The 15,702-nt window shown below is 43.5% G+C and overlaps 1 protein-coding gene across 1 annotated transcript in view; it reads left to right on the forward strand.

Annotated features, from left to right (window-relative positions):
• LOC126470886 (uncharacterized) overlaps nucleotides 1-5,881 on the forward strand; it is a 271,447-nt gene extending 265,566 nt beyond the window's left edge. Inside the window, exon 6 of the mRNA XM_050098910.1 lies at nucleotides 4,814-5,881. Coding sequence (XP_049954867.1) covers nucleotides 4,814-5,152 — 339 coding nt within the window. The 3' untranslated portion in view covers nucleotides 5,153-5,881. The remainder of the gene's footprint in view (nucleotides 1-4,813) is intronic.
• The last annotated feature ends 9,821 nt before the right edge of the window (nucleotides 5,882-15,702 follow it).

Below are 15,702 nucleotides of genomic sequence, written 5' to 3' on the forward strand. Positions count from 1 at the left end.
AATGGTGCTCACTGCTAAATCTAAGAGCATCAAAATATTAAGTTTTATAATTCTTGTTCATATAAGTGGCAACTCCGCCTTCAACTACTACTCCTAATAATGGTTGGTTTGGGGGAGGGGACCAAACAGCGAATTCATCAATCCCATCGGATTAGGGAAGAATGCGGACGGAAATCGACCTTGCCCTTTCAAAGGAACCATCCCGGCAATTGCCAGAAGCGATGTAGGGAAATCACGGAAAACATAAATCAGTATTACCGGACGTGGGTTTGAACTGTCGTCTTTCCGAATGCGAGTTCAGTGTGCTTAAGCACTGCGCCACCTTACTCAGTGCCTTCAACTTCATTTTTTAGAGTGGTTAATACAATAAGTGTACAAGGGGTTTGTTTGGGGGAAGAGACCAAACAGCGAGGTCATCGGTCTCATCGGATTAGATAAGGACGGAGAAGGAAGTCGGCGGTGCCCTTTCAAAGGAACCGTCCCGGCATTTGCCTTGAGCGATTTAGGGAAATCACGGAAAATGTAAATCAGGATTGCCGGACGCGGGATTGAACCGTCGTCCTCCCGAATGCGAGTCCAGTGTGCTAGCCACTGCGCCACCTCGCTCCGTAAAAGAGATGTCTTTCAGAGTATCGAAGATGAAGTGTTACATGACATGGTCCATCTTGCATGCTGAAGCGTAAATATCGGTTGTCTTTTTGTTGCGATCACGTTACTTACGCTATAATAATTTTTGGCAGTTCCGGATCCAGCGATGCCATATGAGTACAATGGAAACTAGCACTGCAAATATTGCGGAAATGGAAAGTGGTATTGACGTGCGGTTTTCATAGAATGAATTGGTATTGTTAGTCAGTCAACGGATTGTAGTAATACTTAGAAAGTGTATTTATGTGCAAACATACACTTTTTTAAATGTAACAACGCCTATTAACATTAAGAAACTAAAAGTCAGCCTGCGCAGTTGCTAGGTACAATGTTCTTATGTTTGCTTACATTGCGCCTGTGTGTTCCTGGAATGCATTGCCACTTGCTAGTCAGTTAGTGTGTGACAGTTTAAACAATAGGTCGTGAGTGGAGGATGGAATTTACCAATGTAGAAAAAAGCCGACATGCTCATGCTGTTTGGAGAGTGTAGGAAGAATGCAGTTAGTTCTTGTACCGCGTATACTGCAGAATATCCCAATAGACGTCGACCATGTCGGTAATTATTTATCAACCTCTTCAGCCAGTGACGTGGAAGTGGAAATGTAACAAATAGACAACATAACAGAAGGAAATAAGTGAATACAGAAAAGGTGGAAATTAATGTTCTTGTTGCTGTTGCAGTTGATCCCCACTTTAACTCCCGCTCAATCGCACGAGGAAGTGGCATGAGTCAGGCAAGTGTTCTACACATACTCCATCGACATAGGTTTCATCCCTATCACATCTCTCTCCATCAACAGCTGCACGGAAACGATTATGAGAATCGTGTTAACTTCTGTACATGGGCATTAAAGAAAAGATACTCCAGATGTACGAGGCGTGTTTTTTTAAGTAAGTACCGTTTTGCGTTTTGCCACACCGCGGTGCAGCGCTGCTTTCGGCTTCTGCACATGCGCACTGGGTATCTACATCTGTTGTCTACGCACTGACGCCATTACAGTCTGATTCTTCCTTGTTTACGTTGTGTACTGAGTGTTTAAGATGCCTCCGATAATCGTGAGTCCCGCCGACTGTGAAGTACGGGCTGTTATAAGACTTCTTAGTGCTAAAGGCCTAAAAGCGGTAGATATTCATCGTGAGATATGTGCAGTTTACGGAGAAAACATTATGAGTGATGGAATGGTAAGAAATTGGGTGAGAGCATTTAAAGATGGCCTCACAGATGTGGATGATGAACAACAGAGTGGGCGTCCTTCGATCGTTCATGAAAGTTTGGTGTAGGAAGTGGACAATAAGGTGAGAGAAAACAGACGCTTTACGATTTCCTCCTTGCGGGACGACTTTCCTGGGCGGTCAGCGTCTTCAAGACTATGACGAAGTCAAAACAGTGGTGATGCAGTGGTTAACAAGTCAGGTGGCAGACTTCTATGAGGAGGGTATTCAAAAACTTGTACAACGTTACGACAAATGCCTCAATATTGACGGAAATTCTGTAGAAAAATAGATTAATGTACAGGCTTTCATGTAAAAATAAAATTATTGAGATATCTTAGCATGTCTTTTTTTAATTTCAAAACGGTACTTACTTAAAAAACATGCCTCGTATCATCTACCTTGTTTGGTTATGACGGCACATTTACCAATCATGGCCAGGTAAACCGCCGAAATATGCACTATATGCACTATTGGCCTGTTGACAATCTTTGTTGGCTTCGTCAGGTGGAACGTCAGCATTCACAGAGTGTAAACGTGTGGTGTTTGATAGTGAACCATCAGCTAAGAGACCCGTGTTTCATAGATGGAACACTGACCGTGCACAGGTATCGGCGTCTCCTAACAGACGATTTTCCATGAGTACTAGAGGATGTTCCTCAGCAGACTAGGAGGATCCTGTGGTACCAACATGATGGCTGTCCAGCCCATAGTGCACGAATGTCTTCACAAATTGTTTCCAAATCGTTGGACTGGACACAGACGGCCTGTAACTTAGCTGGCCCATTCCCCAGATTTGACGCCTGTAGACTTTTTTGTGGGAGTAAAGCTGAAAGACGCTGGCTTCAAAGACATCCCATCTACACCCAACGAGTTTCAACGACGAATTACTGCAGCCTGCTCGGACATCTCCTTAGCCGAGCGGTCTAAGGCGCTGCAGTCATGGGCTGTGCGGCTGGTCCTGGCGGAGGTTCGAGTCCTCCTCGGGCATGGGTGTGTGTGTGTTTGTCCTTAGGATAATTTAGGTTAAGTAATATGTAAGCTTAGGGACTGATGCCTTTAGCAGTTAAGTCCCATCAGATTTCACACATTTTTTTCGGACATCTCCGCTGAAATGCTAGCATGTGTGCAGCAGTCGTTCCATACCAAGTGGAAGCGTGTATAGTCACTGTCGGTGGTTATTTTGAACACAACATGTGATGGTCGGTTGTCTCATTACTGGTCAGAATCCACACCACTAATGTATGCACTTCTGTTGTTCTTTAGTGTGTGCAACCACAGGTATTGTACAGGTGTCGGTGTGGGAATTTTCTAAAACGGAATACCTCGTGGACGACTCGCACTAGAATTCTGCAAAAAACGCCACTGACCTTCTAATTTACCTCAACTGTAGTTTGTTGATGTCAATAGGCACTTTTCCATGTAAAAAAGAGTATGTTTGCACATAAAAATACACTTTCTAAGTATTATTGCAATCTGTTGATTAGATAATAATATACACTACTGACCATTAAAATGGCTACACCAAGAAGCAATGCAGATGATAAAGGGGTATTCATTGGACAAATATATTATACTAGAACTAACATATGATTACATTTTCACGCAATTTGGGTGCATAGATCCTGAGAAGTCCCTACCCAGAACAACCACCTCAGGCCGTAATAACGGCCTTGATACGCCTGGGCATTGAATCAAACAGAGCTTGGATGGCGTCTACAGGTACAGCTGCCCATGCAGCTTCAACACGATACCACGGTTCATCAAGACTAGTGACTGGCGTATTGTGACGAGCCAGTTGCTCGGCCACCATTGACCAGACGTTTTCAATTGGTGAGAGATCTGGAGAGTGTGTTGGCCAGGGCAGCAGTCGAACATTTTCTATATCCAGAAAGGCCCGTACAGGACCTGCAACATGCGGTCGTGCATTATCCTGCTGAATTGTAGGGTTTCGCAGGGATCGAATGAAGGGTAGAGCCAAGGGTCGTAACACATCTGAAATGTAACGTCCACTGTTCAAAGTGCCGTCAATGCGAACAAGAGGTGCACCCAGGTTCGTCGTTGAGTACACCATCACAGGCGTTCCTGTCTGTTATGCAGCGTCAAGGGTAAACGCAGTCATGGCCTCCGAGCTGATAGTCTATGCTGCTGCAAACGTCGTCGAACAGATCGTGCAGATGGTTGTAGTCTTGCAGACGTCCCCATCTGTTGACTCAGGGATCGAGACGTGATTGCGCGATCCGTTACAACCATGCGTATAAGATGCCTGTCATCTCGTCTGCTAGTGATACGAGGCCGTTGGGATCCTGCACAGCGTTCCGTTTTACCCTTCCGAACCCACCGATTCCATATTCTGCTAATTGGATCTCGACCAACGCGAGTAACAATGTCGCGATACGATAAACCGCAATCGCGATAGGCTACAATCCGACCTTTATGAAAGTCAGAGACGTGATGGTACGCATTTCTCCTCCTTACACGAGGCATCACAACAACGTTTCACCAGACAACGCCGGTCAACTGCTGTTTGTGTATGAGAAATCGGTTGCAAACTTTCCTCATGTCAGCACGTTGTAGGTATCGCCACCGGCGTCAACCTCTTGTGGATGCTCTGAAAAGCTAATCATTTGCATGTCACAACATCTTCTTCCTGTCGGTTAAATTTCGCGTCTGTAGCACTTCATCTTCGTGGTGCAACATTTTTAATGGCCGGTAGTGTATTTCCTCTTAATATGGCGTTGTTACTGACAACAAACCTGGGTAATGAGTTTTGTATTTCTGATTTTTCCTTAGCTAATTGTGCTCTGTTGCAGAGTGAGGATGACGGAAGTTATATTTAGAAAAGGAGGAGCTTCCCCCCCCCCCCCCCTCTTTCCCCTAGAACTCGTCACAGCGCGTGCTCCTGTGTTCTCGTCTTAAACGGAATTTATTTATTTATTTATTTTCATTTCAGGTGATTCGGCGGTATCGCGAAGACAACCCTGACGGCAGTATCACCTGGGGCTTCGAAAATGACGACGGGACGTTCAAGGAGGAGACAATCGGAGTGGACTGTGTGGTGAAAGGGAAGTACGGCTACATAGACCCGGACGGCGTGCGGCGGGAGTACACGTACAACAGCGGCATCCCCTGTGACAAGAACCGCCAGAGCGAGAACTCGGGGGAGGGCTTCATCGACTACCAGAGCAACCAATACGTGCTGCCCAACGGAGACTCTGTCGACCTCGACTCGGTCTCCAAGAACAAAGCGCGCAAGCAGATACCTCCCACTTACAGAAATCCATCCAATTAACGTACAGGTTAAACGCCTGTTCATTACTGCCAATGGAAATCAATCATCTTCCCCATTACAAATGCTTCACTGTGTCAATGTGCCGACAAATTTATCATTGCGCAACAGTCATATGACATTTTATGAGATCCATTGTGCTCAACTAGGAGGTTTTCTTTATCCTAACTCCCCATTATTAACCTTTAAAGCAGTAATTTATAGAAGGGTGAGTTTCTACTCAGTAAAATGCGATAATATTACAGGTCTTTGTATCTGCATACAGTGTCTGTCCCCGAATGTAGTTTTCCGATATTGCTCAATTCTAAGATACGCTATATGAGCTTATTAAAGCGTCCCACTGTTTATTTTTTACATAATTAATCACTTTAAAACCTGCTGAAAAAGATACCGTTTGTGATTGTGACAATAACATCGACATTACTGCAGCATTGCGTACCATTTGTGGCGTAATTTAGTATGATTGGTTTTCAGATCTGAAAACATCAGTGTAAAAGACTCCATATTTCACTTACTTATTTATTAAATTTCCGGTTAAGAAGAGTAATTAAGGCATCCAAAATAAACCCATTCGTTTCAATCACTTGTGACACTCTGTCCTTTGAGCTGATTTTGCAAACAAAAGCTTAAGATTAGCACGTAAGTTCCCAAACACATGTACTGTTATCAATTTACTGTTTATTGCTATGTATCATTTTGTCAAATAAATAACCTCTTTATTAAAAGAAAAAAGTTCGTACTAAATGCTAGATTAATTCCAAATGGAAAATTATAATTCATTTCAATTGACATTACTGTTCTTAATTCGCGAATAATTGTAAGAATTGTACAGAAACTCCATCATAACCCATGTTCAATAAGACTGTTGCAGTTTCTAATGATTAGCTCAATTATTACGAGCCGGCCTTTGTGGCCGAGCGGTTCTTGGCGCTACATTCTGGAACCGCGCGAGCGCTACGGTTGCAGGTTCGAATCCTGCCTCGGGCATCGATGTGTGGGATGTCCTTAGTTAGGTTTAAGTAGTTCTAAGTTCTAGGGGACGGATGACCTCAGAAGTTAAGTCCCATAGTTCTCAGAGCCATTTGAGCCATTTTTGAATTATTGCGAAAGATGCAACAGCAGCACTTGGTCTTCTGCAAGCAGAAAGAGTGAGCAACAAAATTGGAGGCATAAATCTAATTCGTTAATCTGTTCCATTGTCTGTGTTTAGATAATCTTTTTGTACGTTTGGCTTCATATTCACAGTGCCACAGTGACCTACGTTTAATAAAAAAACGAACTCATTATTTTTTGCTACTTCTCCCATTATTAGTGAAAATTTTTGAAATTTATCTAAAAGTTGAATATTTTGATGTTTCCTTGTTACACCGCCTCCGTAGCCGAACGCGGTAGCTCAGCGGACACTGGTCACCCTCTGTAATAAAAAACTGAGTAAGATTTTCATCAAAAAAATTTGAGAGGTGTCGTGCGATCCCTTCACAGAATTACAGGAGAGAAATGACGAAGGAACAGATAGAAAGAAAAAGAAATGGTTACAGTCGGTGCGTTAGGTACGGAAGAACCTGGGTTCGATTCTCGTTACCTTCTCAGATACTGTACAGATGTCTGTACCGGAGACCATTCAGCCTCGTGAGGCCAAATAAAGAGCTACTTGAATAAAGAAGGGGCAGGGCAATCAGGAGTCATTGATTTTCAGTAACGGCTGGAGGGACTGACGCCATGCTGATCACGATCGTAAATGACTCCACGTACTGTTTCGAAGGCGGCAGTCAGGCAGTCCGAACAGGCCTTAATGCGTAGTCTGTGAGTGGTGTCGTGTTTATTTTATATGGCACTAGTGAAACACGCTCAAATAACGAAGTTGAAGGCATTTCTCTGTTATTAAATAAAACAACAAGTTTACTGTTACTAGTCACCGTTTTATTTATTTCCACGACGCGTTTCAAAGGTTTAAACCTCCATCATCGGGTGGATTTACATTATTTAGTATGACATTTGTGTGTGTGTTGTGTTACGATTTTTGGAGGAACTTGTGGCACTGCCTAGTGGAGAAACAAGACTCTATTTCAGAACATGGTTTTGGATTTCTTCTGACAAAAAATTAAACTGATATCTAATGGTACACATAAGATAAGTAAGATGTTCAGATGTGTGTGAAATCTTATGGGACTTAACTGCTAAGGTCATCAGTCCCTAAGCTTACACACTACATAACCTAAATTATCCTAAGGACAAACACATACACCCATGCCCGAGGGAGGACTCGAACCTCCGCCGGGACCAGCCGCACAGTCCATGACTGCAGCGCACTAGACCGCTCGGCTAATCCCGCGCGGCAAAGATAAGTAAAATAGAGTACCTCCAGTGGTCGCTGTCGTAACACATCACATGTATACTGTCACATTTGTAAACAAATATGGCGTCTGGAATCTGCTGGGTGCAAGGTTCGTATAGCAGAAGAGAAGACATAATCGCAAAGTACATAGAATATACATCGAAACAACATTATTACATAATAATTATTTAAAGGATTTGGAGGTGTTTGTTTTGAGGTGTCGAATATATGTGTGTGTACTTCATGTGGCATATAAATACGATTTTGACGAGTTAAAACAGCTTAACATTCGTACTCGTTTATACAATCAGGTGAAATGTTAAAATGGCTTGAATATCATACCTGTGAATAACAATCAGGTGAAATGTTACAGACAATAAGTACAATAATCATATTGGCTACAGCAGTAAAATTATACATTGATGACAATATTTGATTGGGATTAATAGACAGATGTGAGAGGCTGGAGGCAGAATGAGAGGAAGAGAGACAGAGGGTCGATAGAGTGATTGTGTGAGAGCAAACATTTACATGGCAAGGGGCCTTGAGATTACATGTTACATATATTAGCTGCCTAAAGATTTCTCTGTTGTACTAAATACGCAATTTTTTATTAAACCTTCTTCCATACAGTGTTCTCGTTGATGTTGCCACAGTAGAAGAAAAGAAGGAGCTTGCTGACTCAAAGTTCACAGTAGCTATAAAATGTAAATTAGTCTGGTTTGTGTCATAGCACTGTAGTCGAAACGCGGATAGTTACTAAGCTCAACTGTGTTTTTCAGAATGAGTCCAGGATGCTCCTTGCGGCCACCTGAACGTAGAATTTCATCTGTCGTGCATATTTGTGTCTGGCTCCTAGACAATTATACGCAAAAATGGAATAAATTATTAGAAGTTCCCAGCTTTCATTGTGTTCGTTTAGTTTGATACAGTCTGACTTTCATTACGGGCCAGATTGTTTTCAGGTTAATACTGAAACGTATCTATTGCTAATGAATAAACATCCTAGCACGGTGAGCTAAGTGCAGCGTATCTGTTAACAGAGAATAAACAATCCTGGCAGCCTGAGGTAAATGGTTGGTTGACTGATTTCGGGGAGGGGAACAAACAGCGAAGTCATCAGTCCCACTGGATTACGTGAGGAAGGAATACGGCCATGCCCTTTCAAAGTAATCATCCCGGCATTTGCCTGAAACGAATTAGGGAAATCACAGAAAATCTAAATCAGGATGGCCGGACGCGTGTGTGTGTACCTTCGTCCTCACCAACGCGAGTCCAGTGTGTTAACTACTGCGCCACCTGGCTCGCTGAGGTAGATAAACAAACATATCAGTTCAAAAAATGGCTCTGAGCACTATGGGACTCAACTGCTGAGGTCATTAGTCCCCTAGAACTTAGAACTACTTAAACCTAACTAACCTAAGGACTTCACAAACATCCATGCCCGAGGCAGGATTCGAACCTGCGACCATAGCGGTCTTGCGGTTCCAGACTGCAGCGCCTTTAACCGCACGGCCACTTCGGCCGGCAAACATATCAGTTAACTGGGGCTAGGGACTATACAGGGTGGTCCATTGATCGTGACCGGGCCAAAAATCTCACGAAATAAGCGTCAAACGAAAAAACTACAAAGACGAAACTTGTCTAGCTTGAAGGGAGAAACCAGATGGCGCTATGGTTGGCCCGCTAGACGGCGCTGCCGTGGGTCACACGGATATCAACTGCGTTTTTTAAATAGGAACCCCCATTTTTATTACATATTCGTGTAAAGAAATATGAATGTTTAGTTGGACCGCTTTTTTCGCTTTGTGATAGACGGCGCTGTAATAGTCATAAACATATTGCTCACAATTTTAGACGAACAGTTGGTAACAGGTAGGTTTTTAAAATTAAAATACAGCTCGTAGGTACGTTTGAACATTTTATTTTTGTTGTTCCAATGTGATACATGTACCTTTGTGAACTTATCATTTCTGAGAACGCATGCTGTTACATCGTGATTACCTGTAAATATCACATTAATGCAATAAATACTCAAAATGATGTGCGTCAACCTCAATGCGTTTGGCAATACGTGTAACGACATTCCTCTCAACAGCGAGTAGTTCGCCTTCCGTAGCGTTCGCACATACATTGACAATGCGCTGACGCATGTTGTCAGGTGTTGACGGTGGATCGCGATAGCAAATATCCTTCAACTTTCCCCACAGAAAGAAATCCTGGGACGTCAGATCCGGTAAACGTGCAGACCATGGTATGGTGCTTCGACGACCAATCCACCTGTCATGAAATATGCTATTCAATACCGCGTCAACCGCACGCGAGCTATGTGCCGGACATCAATCATGTTGGAAGGACATCGTCATTCTGTCATGCAGTGAAACATCTTGTAGTAACATCGGTAGAACATTACGCAGGCAATCAGAATACATTGCACCATTTAGATTGCCATCGATAAAATGGGGGCCAATTATCCTTCCTCCCATAATGCCGCAACATACATTAACACGTCAAGATCGCTGATGTTCCACTTGTCGCAAACATTGTGCATTTTCCGTATCCCAATAGTGCATATTATGCCGGTTTACGTTAACGCTGTTGATGAATCACGCTTCGTCGCTAAATAGAACGCGTGCAAAAAATCTGTCATCGTCCCGTAATTTCTCCTGTGCCCAGTGGCAGAACTGTACACGACGTTCAAAGTCGTCGCCATGCAATTCCTGGTGCATATAAATATGGTACGGGTGCAATCGATGTTGTAGCATTCTCAACACCGACGTTTTTGAGATTCCAGATTCTCGCGCAATTTGTCTGCTACTGATGTGCGGATTAGCCGCGACAGCAGCTAAAACATCTACTTGGGCATCATCATTTGTTGCAGGTCGTGGTTGACGTTTCACATGTTGCTGAACACTTCCTGTTTCCTTAAATAACGTAACTATCCGGCGAACGGTCCGGACACTTGGATGATGTCGTCCAGGATACCGAGCAGCATACATAGCACACGCCCGTTGGGCATTTTGATCACAATAGCCATACATCAACACGATATCGACGTTTTCCGCAATTGATAAACTGTCCGTTTTAATACGGGTAATGTATCACGAGGCAAATACCGTTCGCACTGGCGGAATGTTACGTGATACCACGTACTTATACGTTTGTGACTATTACAACGCCATCTATCACAAAGCGAATGAAGTGGTCCAACTAAAACATTAATATTTCTTTACGTACTACACGAATATGTAATAAAAAATTGGGGTTACTATTTTTAAAAAAAACGCAGTTGATATCCGTTGACCTATGTATGGCAGCGGGCCAACCACAGCGCCATCTGGTTTCCCCCTTCAAGCTAGACGAGTTTCGCTCTTTGTAGTTTTTTCGTTTGATGCTTATTTCGTGAGATATTTGGCCCGATCGCTATCAATGGACCACCCTGTATGCAAGAGAACTGTCTTTGCAGTGGAAGATTAATTAAAACGCTGTCTGTAGATTGGCTAAAACGTTCGCACTACGGAACTGCCAAAGAAACATATCTTTCATGTATAGGGTAAACCTAGCAGAGTTGACACTGGTAGGGAGAAGACGCACTTTCCATCTTCATACTTGCCAGTAGGTGGCGGCTCTAATCTGTTAGTAGTTGCAGAGGATAGGCGTGCTGCCGACTATGAACAAACTGCGGACGTATTCGCAAGTTTTAGGGGGAATTTCTCATTCACTGGCCGAGCTTATTGTCTGAAATTTTATGAACAGTACAATATTGTTATATAATAAGCATGCAAAGGAATTAACGAAAAACCGGATGATGCAAGAATAGACAGGTTAACGATAATGGCTCGTGGAGTGTTTAGTGGTTATCAGACAGTTTTACACCGGAAAGGCAACAAGTGTCTTCTTCAATACCACTTTGGTATTGAACAATTTCATTCAGTTTTCACGTCTGTATCAGTTACCACATGCGTTTACAATAGTTAAGTGTTATTCTGACTCCTTCACTACCTAAAACTGAAATAAAAGCTTCTTTAGGCTGTTGTAAACCAACGCGCTACTCTTGTCTCTGCAATTAAACGAACCAGTTCCAAAGTACAATCATGAGGCATCTCTCCTACACATGGTGCATCATCTTACCTACCCCAGGAGAAGAGGGTCGACAGAAGCGTCCGATCCAACGCGTCGGCTTTGACCCGTGACGTAAGAGTGTTGTGTGTGACGTCATGACGGCGCGGAGTTTGGTTTGAGTGTGGCTGTCTCCAGTGCCGTTTTATCTTATTTTATTTACTTTTCTGATCTGTTCGTTCTATCTCGTAAGATTTTTTTAAATTTAAAAACACTTATTACTTATTTTAATTATCTGTTTCCTCGAGTTTCTGTTTTAGTTTATTATATTTATCTTTGATCTGTTCGTTCTATCCCGTGAGATTTTTTTTTAAAGACAAAAAACACTAATCAGCTACTGAAGCATCTTTATCTTCTATGGGTTGCAAGGGTTACGACCCCTGGGGAGGTGGGTCGGTATTCATGCATGGCTGTCTTCACTTACACGTTGTAGGTACGCAAGGCGTCTAAATTTGTTTATATTTAGTTTGCCCCCCACCCAAAACACCCCATTTCCCGCGCTTGTCCTGTTAGTGTCATTAGGCTTCTTGTGGAAAGTGTGTGTGTGTGTTTTTGTTTCCGCCATATTTGTGACGTCATGGGTCAAAGCAGACGGGTGGGATCGGACGCTTCCGTGTTTCCGGAGAAGAGTTGGAAAAATACTGTTATTGTAGATAGTGTTTAAAATTCCAGTTTCGTCGATGTATTTATAGAAGCGATCTTTTCGTCAGTGACGGGAAACGTGTGCCAAACATTTGGGAATCATCTGCACATTTACGTATGCACTTTTACGGGATTTAGACAATGTTTTCGAAATATGCGCCAGCTCTCCTCGCTTTCCTGTAAGTGTGGCTGATGTCCCTGACTAATCCATACGCAAAGAGCGACAGTGGTTAGTAACTACTGAAATGATAGCGAAATCAATGCAATTGCTGCAAATTTATTTCACAAGTATCTGCATACGTGGGGAAAAACTAACCATAACAACCGTCTTCGATCATAATTAACAAAATGCACATTGCGACAGTAACGGCTCTCACTGTCTAAACTGGGAATCATACAAAGTCTTGCACTCATTTTCAAAAAAAGAAAAAAAAACAAAAAAAGGCAGAACACCATGAACGACTGGAGATAAGACGTTCGTATTCACAGGACATGTAAATTAGTATGTTCTGCAGAAATTTTTAGCATTTCAGTTACCTCGGCTCAGCATGTGTCTTGTTGCCTAGTAGACACAGAAAATGGTTCAACTGGCTCTGAGCACTATGGGACTTAACATCTATGGTCATCAGTCCCCTAGAACTTAGAACTACTTAAACCTAACTAACCTAAGGACATCACACAACACCCAGTCATCACGAGGCAGAGAAAATCCCTGACCCCGCCGGGAATCGAACCCGGGAACCCGGGCGTGGGAAGCGAGAACGCTACCGCACGACCACGAGCTGCGGACTAGTAGACACAGAGACCGCCGTGGGCCCTAATAACTTGTTCCTTATGTGATGACATCAGTGCGTATGGTATAGCCATCCACGCTGCATTCATCTGGTTCCAAAGTTCATCTGTGGTGGTTGGCCTTGAGTCACAGCATTGCACCCGTCGTTTCACCATATCCCACACATTTTCGACTGGCGACAAGTCTGGTGATCTGGCGGGCCAGGGCGAAAGGCTGACATCCTGTGACATATCCTGTGACATCCAATAGCATCCCACACCATAAGGTACTGAGTTGGCGCTGTATGTCTTTTGCGAATGCAGTCACTGTGATGCCGCTCCCCCTGTCTGTGGCGAACTAAAATGTGGCTATCATTTTCTCGAGGCCCACAAGAAAGAACACTGGAAGAAGATCTGCGATCAATTATCTGTGCACAGTCCTGTTGGAGGTATTTGGTCGATGGTGGACTAATGTTCCTAAAAACATCGAACCCTCAAAAGTATTTTCCGAGAGAGAAGAGATCATATGCTGTAATATTACGTCTGAATAACGTACATAGGCGAGACAACGCTGCAAAAAGACGATTAAAAAGCACAAACAGTAAGAAATACATAAATGTTATTAGACCGGCGTTAAGCGGTGAACTTAGCGAAGGCCATGTCTTTCACATTCAACATAAAATGCTGAACACACTACCTCTGTGATGTGGGCTACCAACATAAGTACAAGGATAGCGTACAAATAGGGACAAGAAAGGAGGCATGAAGGGCGCCAAAACAGAAATAACAATCATCCATTTATTGCACCATTACTCACCTACATCATTATATATGAGACATAATTGTCATACTCAAATCCATGACACACCATATGTATCAGGAAGGGCACACACCATGGAGTTTAAGAAATTACAATGGCACATCAACTCCGCTATGACAAACAGTGCGCATAATGAAGGCCGCATAATTTTTACCAATGTAAGAAATTAAAATAATACTAGCATAAAATTAGCTAAAATGTCCTGAAGGAAATGTTTGAGAAGAACACGACGGGGCCGCAAGGGATGAGGCAACACAATACTTAACTCAGGTGCTCCAAAAGGCCGGCAGCGGTGGTCTAGCGGTTCTAGGCGCTCAGTCCGGAACCGCGGGACTGCTACGGTCGCAGGTTCGAATCCTGCCTCGGGCATGGATGTGTGTGATGTCCTTAGGTTAGTTAGGTTTAAGTAGTTCTAAGTTTTAGGGGACTGATGACCACAGCAGTTAAGTCCCATAGTGCTCAGAGCCATTTGAGCCATTTTTTGCTCCAAAACAAACAACTTCTCTCTTCGTTGCGGTTCCGCGGGTTCCACCCGAGTAATAGCTACCTGAAACATTTTAATACTTGGAGCAGTACACCAGTGATCAGCAAATTAAAAAAAACAATAACATGACATAAAAATACAATAATTTAAGAAAATCACGTCATATGTGTAGGAGCTTAAGGTCTTTCGGTAATTAACAGATTACGAAACAGGTAAAGGGGCATGTGCGACTATTAAATCTTGCGTAATTACACTACTAAATTTCTCAGTACCCAAGTTGCAATTAACGCAACAAGAATTAAATTATTTAAGTCATAATGTTACTTTAAAATAATAATAAAATTATTTCATACAAAAGAGGACCAAGAATGGCCCGATCAGTACTCCCCGGTGAAGCAGTTCACACAAATGGTACTCCACGGCTCCGAGCACACAGCCCCATACAAAATGCAACACAACCACAGCGACCCATCGTACTACCAGAACCACCAGGCAGTAAACCAAAATCGTACTAAGCCAAAACAAGAACCGATCTTTAAAATAACGAGACCTAGCCCGGGCCGGACAACAGACCAAATCCCGGGAAATCCATAAGAAACCTCAGCCAACTTAATACCAAAACAACAATTTATGAACAATATGCAAAACACAAGACCTCTCAGTCCAAAGGCTTCCGTTTAGTCGCGCAGGTGGCTCCGACCCGCCTGCTGAGGTGCCAAGCGTCGTACGGAGTGCCGAATCACGCTTAACGTTCGTTGACGGAAAGCGGAAGCACCACAAGACAAAATAAACTACAATCTAACTGCGCAAGGCAAACTCTAAGGAGTGCCACTCGAAGACCATGCATTTGAAGATCAAACATAAAGCACCCAGACTAACGAGCCGCTGAACGATGCACTTCCATCACCAGCGTCTAGTAGAGTACGGGGAGCAGCGTAGCCCATCGATATACATCCATGGGACGGTAAACGAGGATAGCAATCCCAGCGACGGAGAGACAGGAGGACGAAATGACATCCCGCCGCACATAGGTATTTCAAACTCAGGCTCGACAAACTACAACAGGCGAGATTTTGCTCCCCTTGCGAATCAAGTTAAAAGGCACACCACGCCGCTGTCCGCACTATTAACCGTAAAATCACGGTCCGCTCTTTTCATCGGGCCCCACTCGGCGTCCAGACGCAAACAACCCCAGCCGAGCCGAACTTTCTTCACGCCGAGGCAGCTACCTTTTCCTTCCTCACACGCCTTCAGCTAAGCCCAGGCCAGCGATCACACACGGAAACAACCGTCTAACGCCAAAGCGCCATCCGAGTGAAAATTCAGCACTAGGATCGATACGGACTTTGAAATAAGCGAGCACCGTAACACTCTGGAGTACA

This window comes from Schistocerca serialis, chromosome 3 (genome assembly GCF_023864345.2).
Source record: "Schistocerca serialis cubense isolate TAMUIC-IGC-003099 chromosome 3, iqSchSeri2.2, whole genome shotgun sequence".
Classification (NCBI taxonomy): domain Eukaryota; kingdom Metazoa; phylum Arthropoda; class Insecta; order Orthoptera; family Acrididae; genus Schistocerca; species Schistocerca serialis.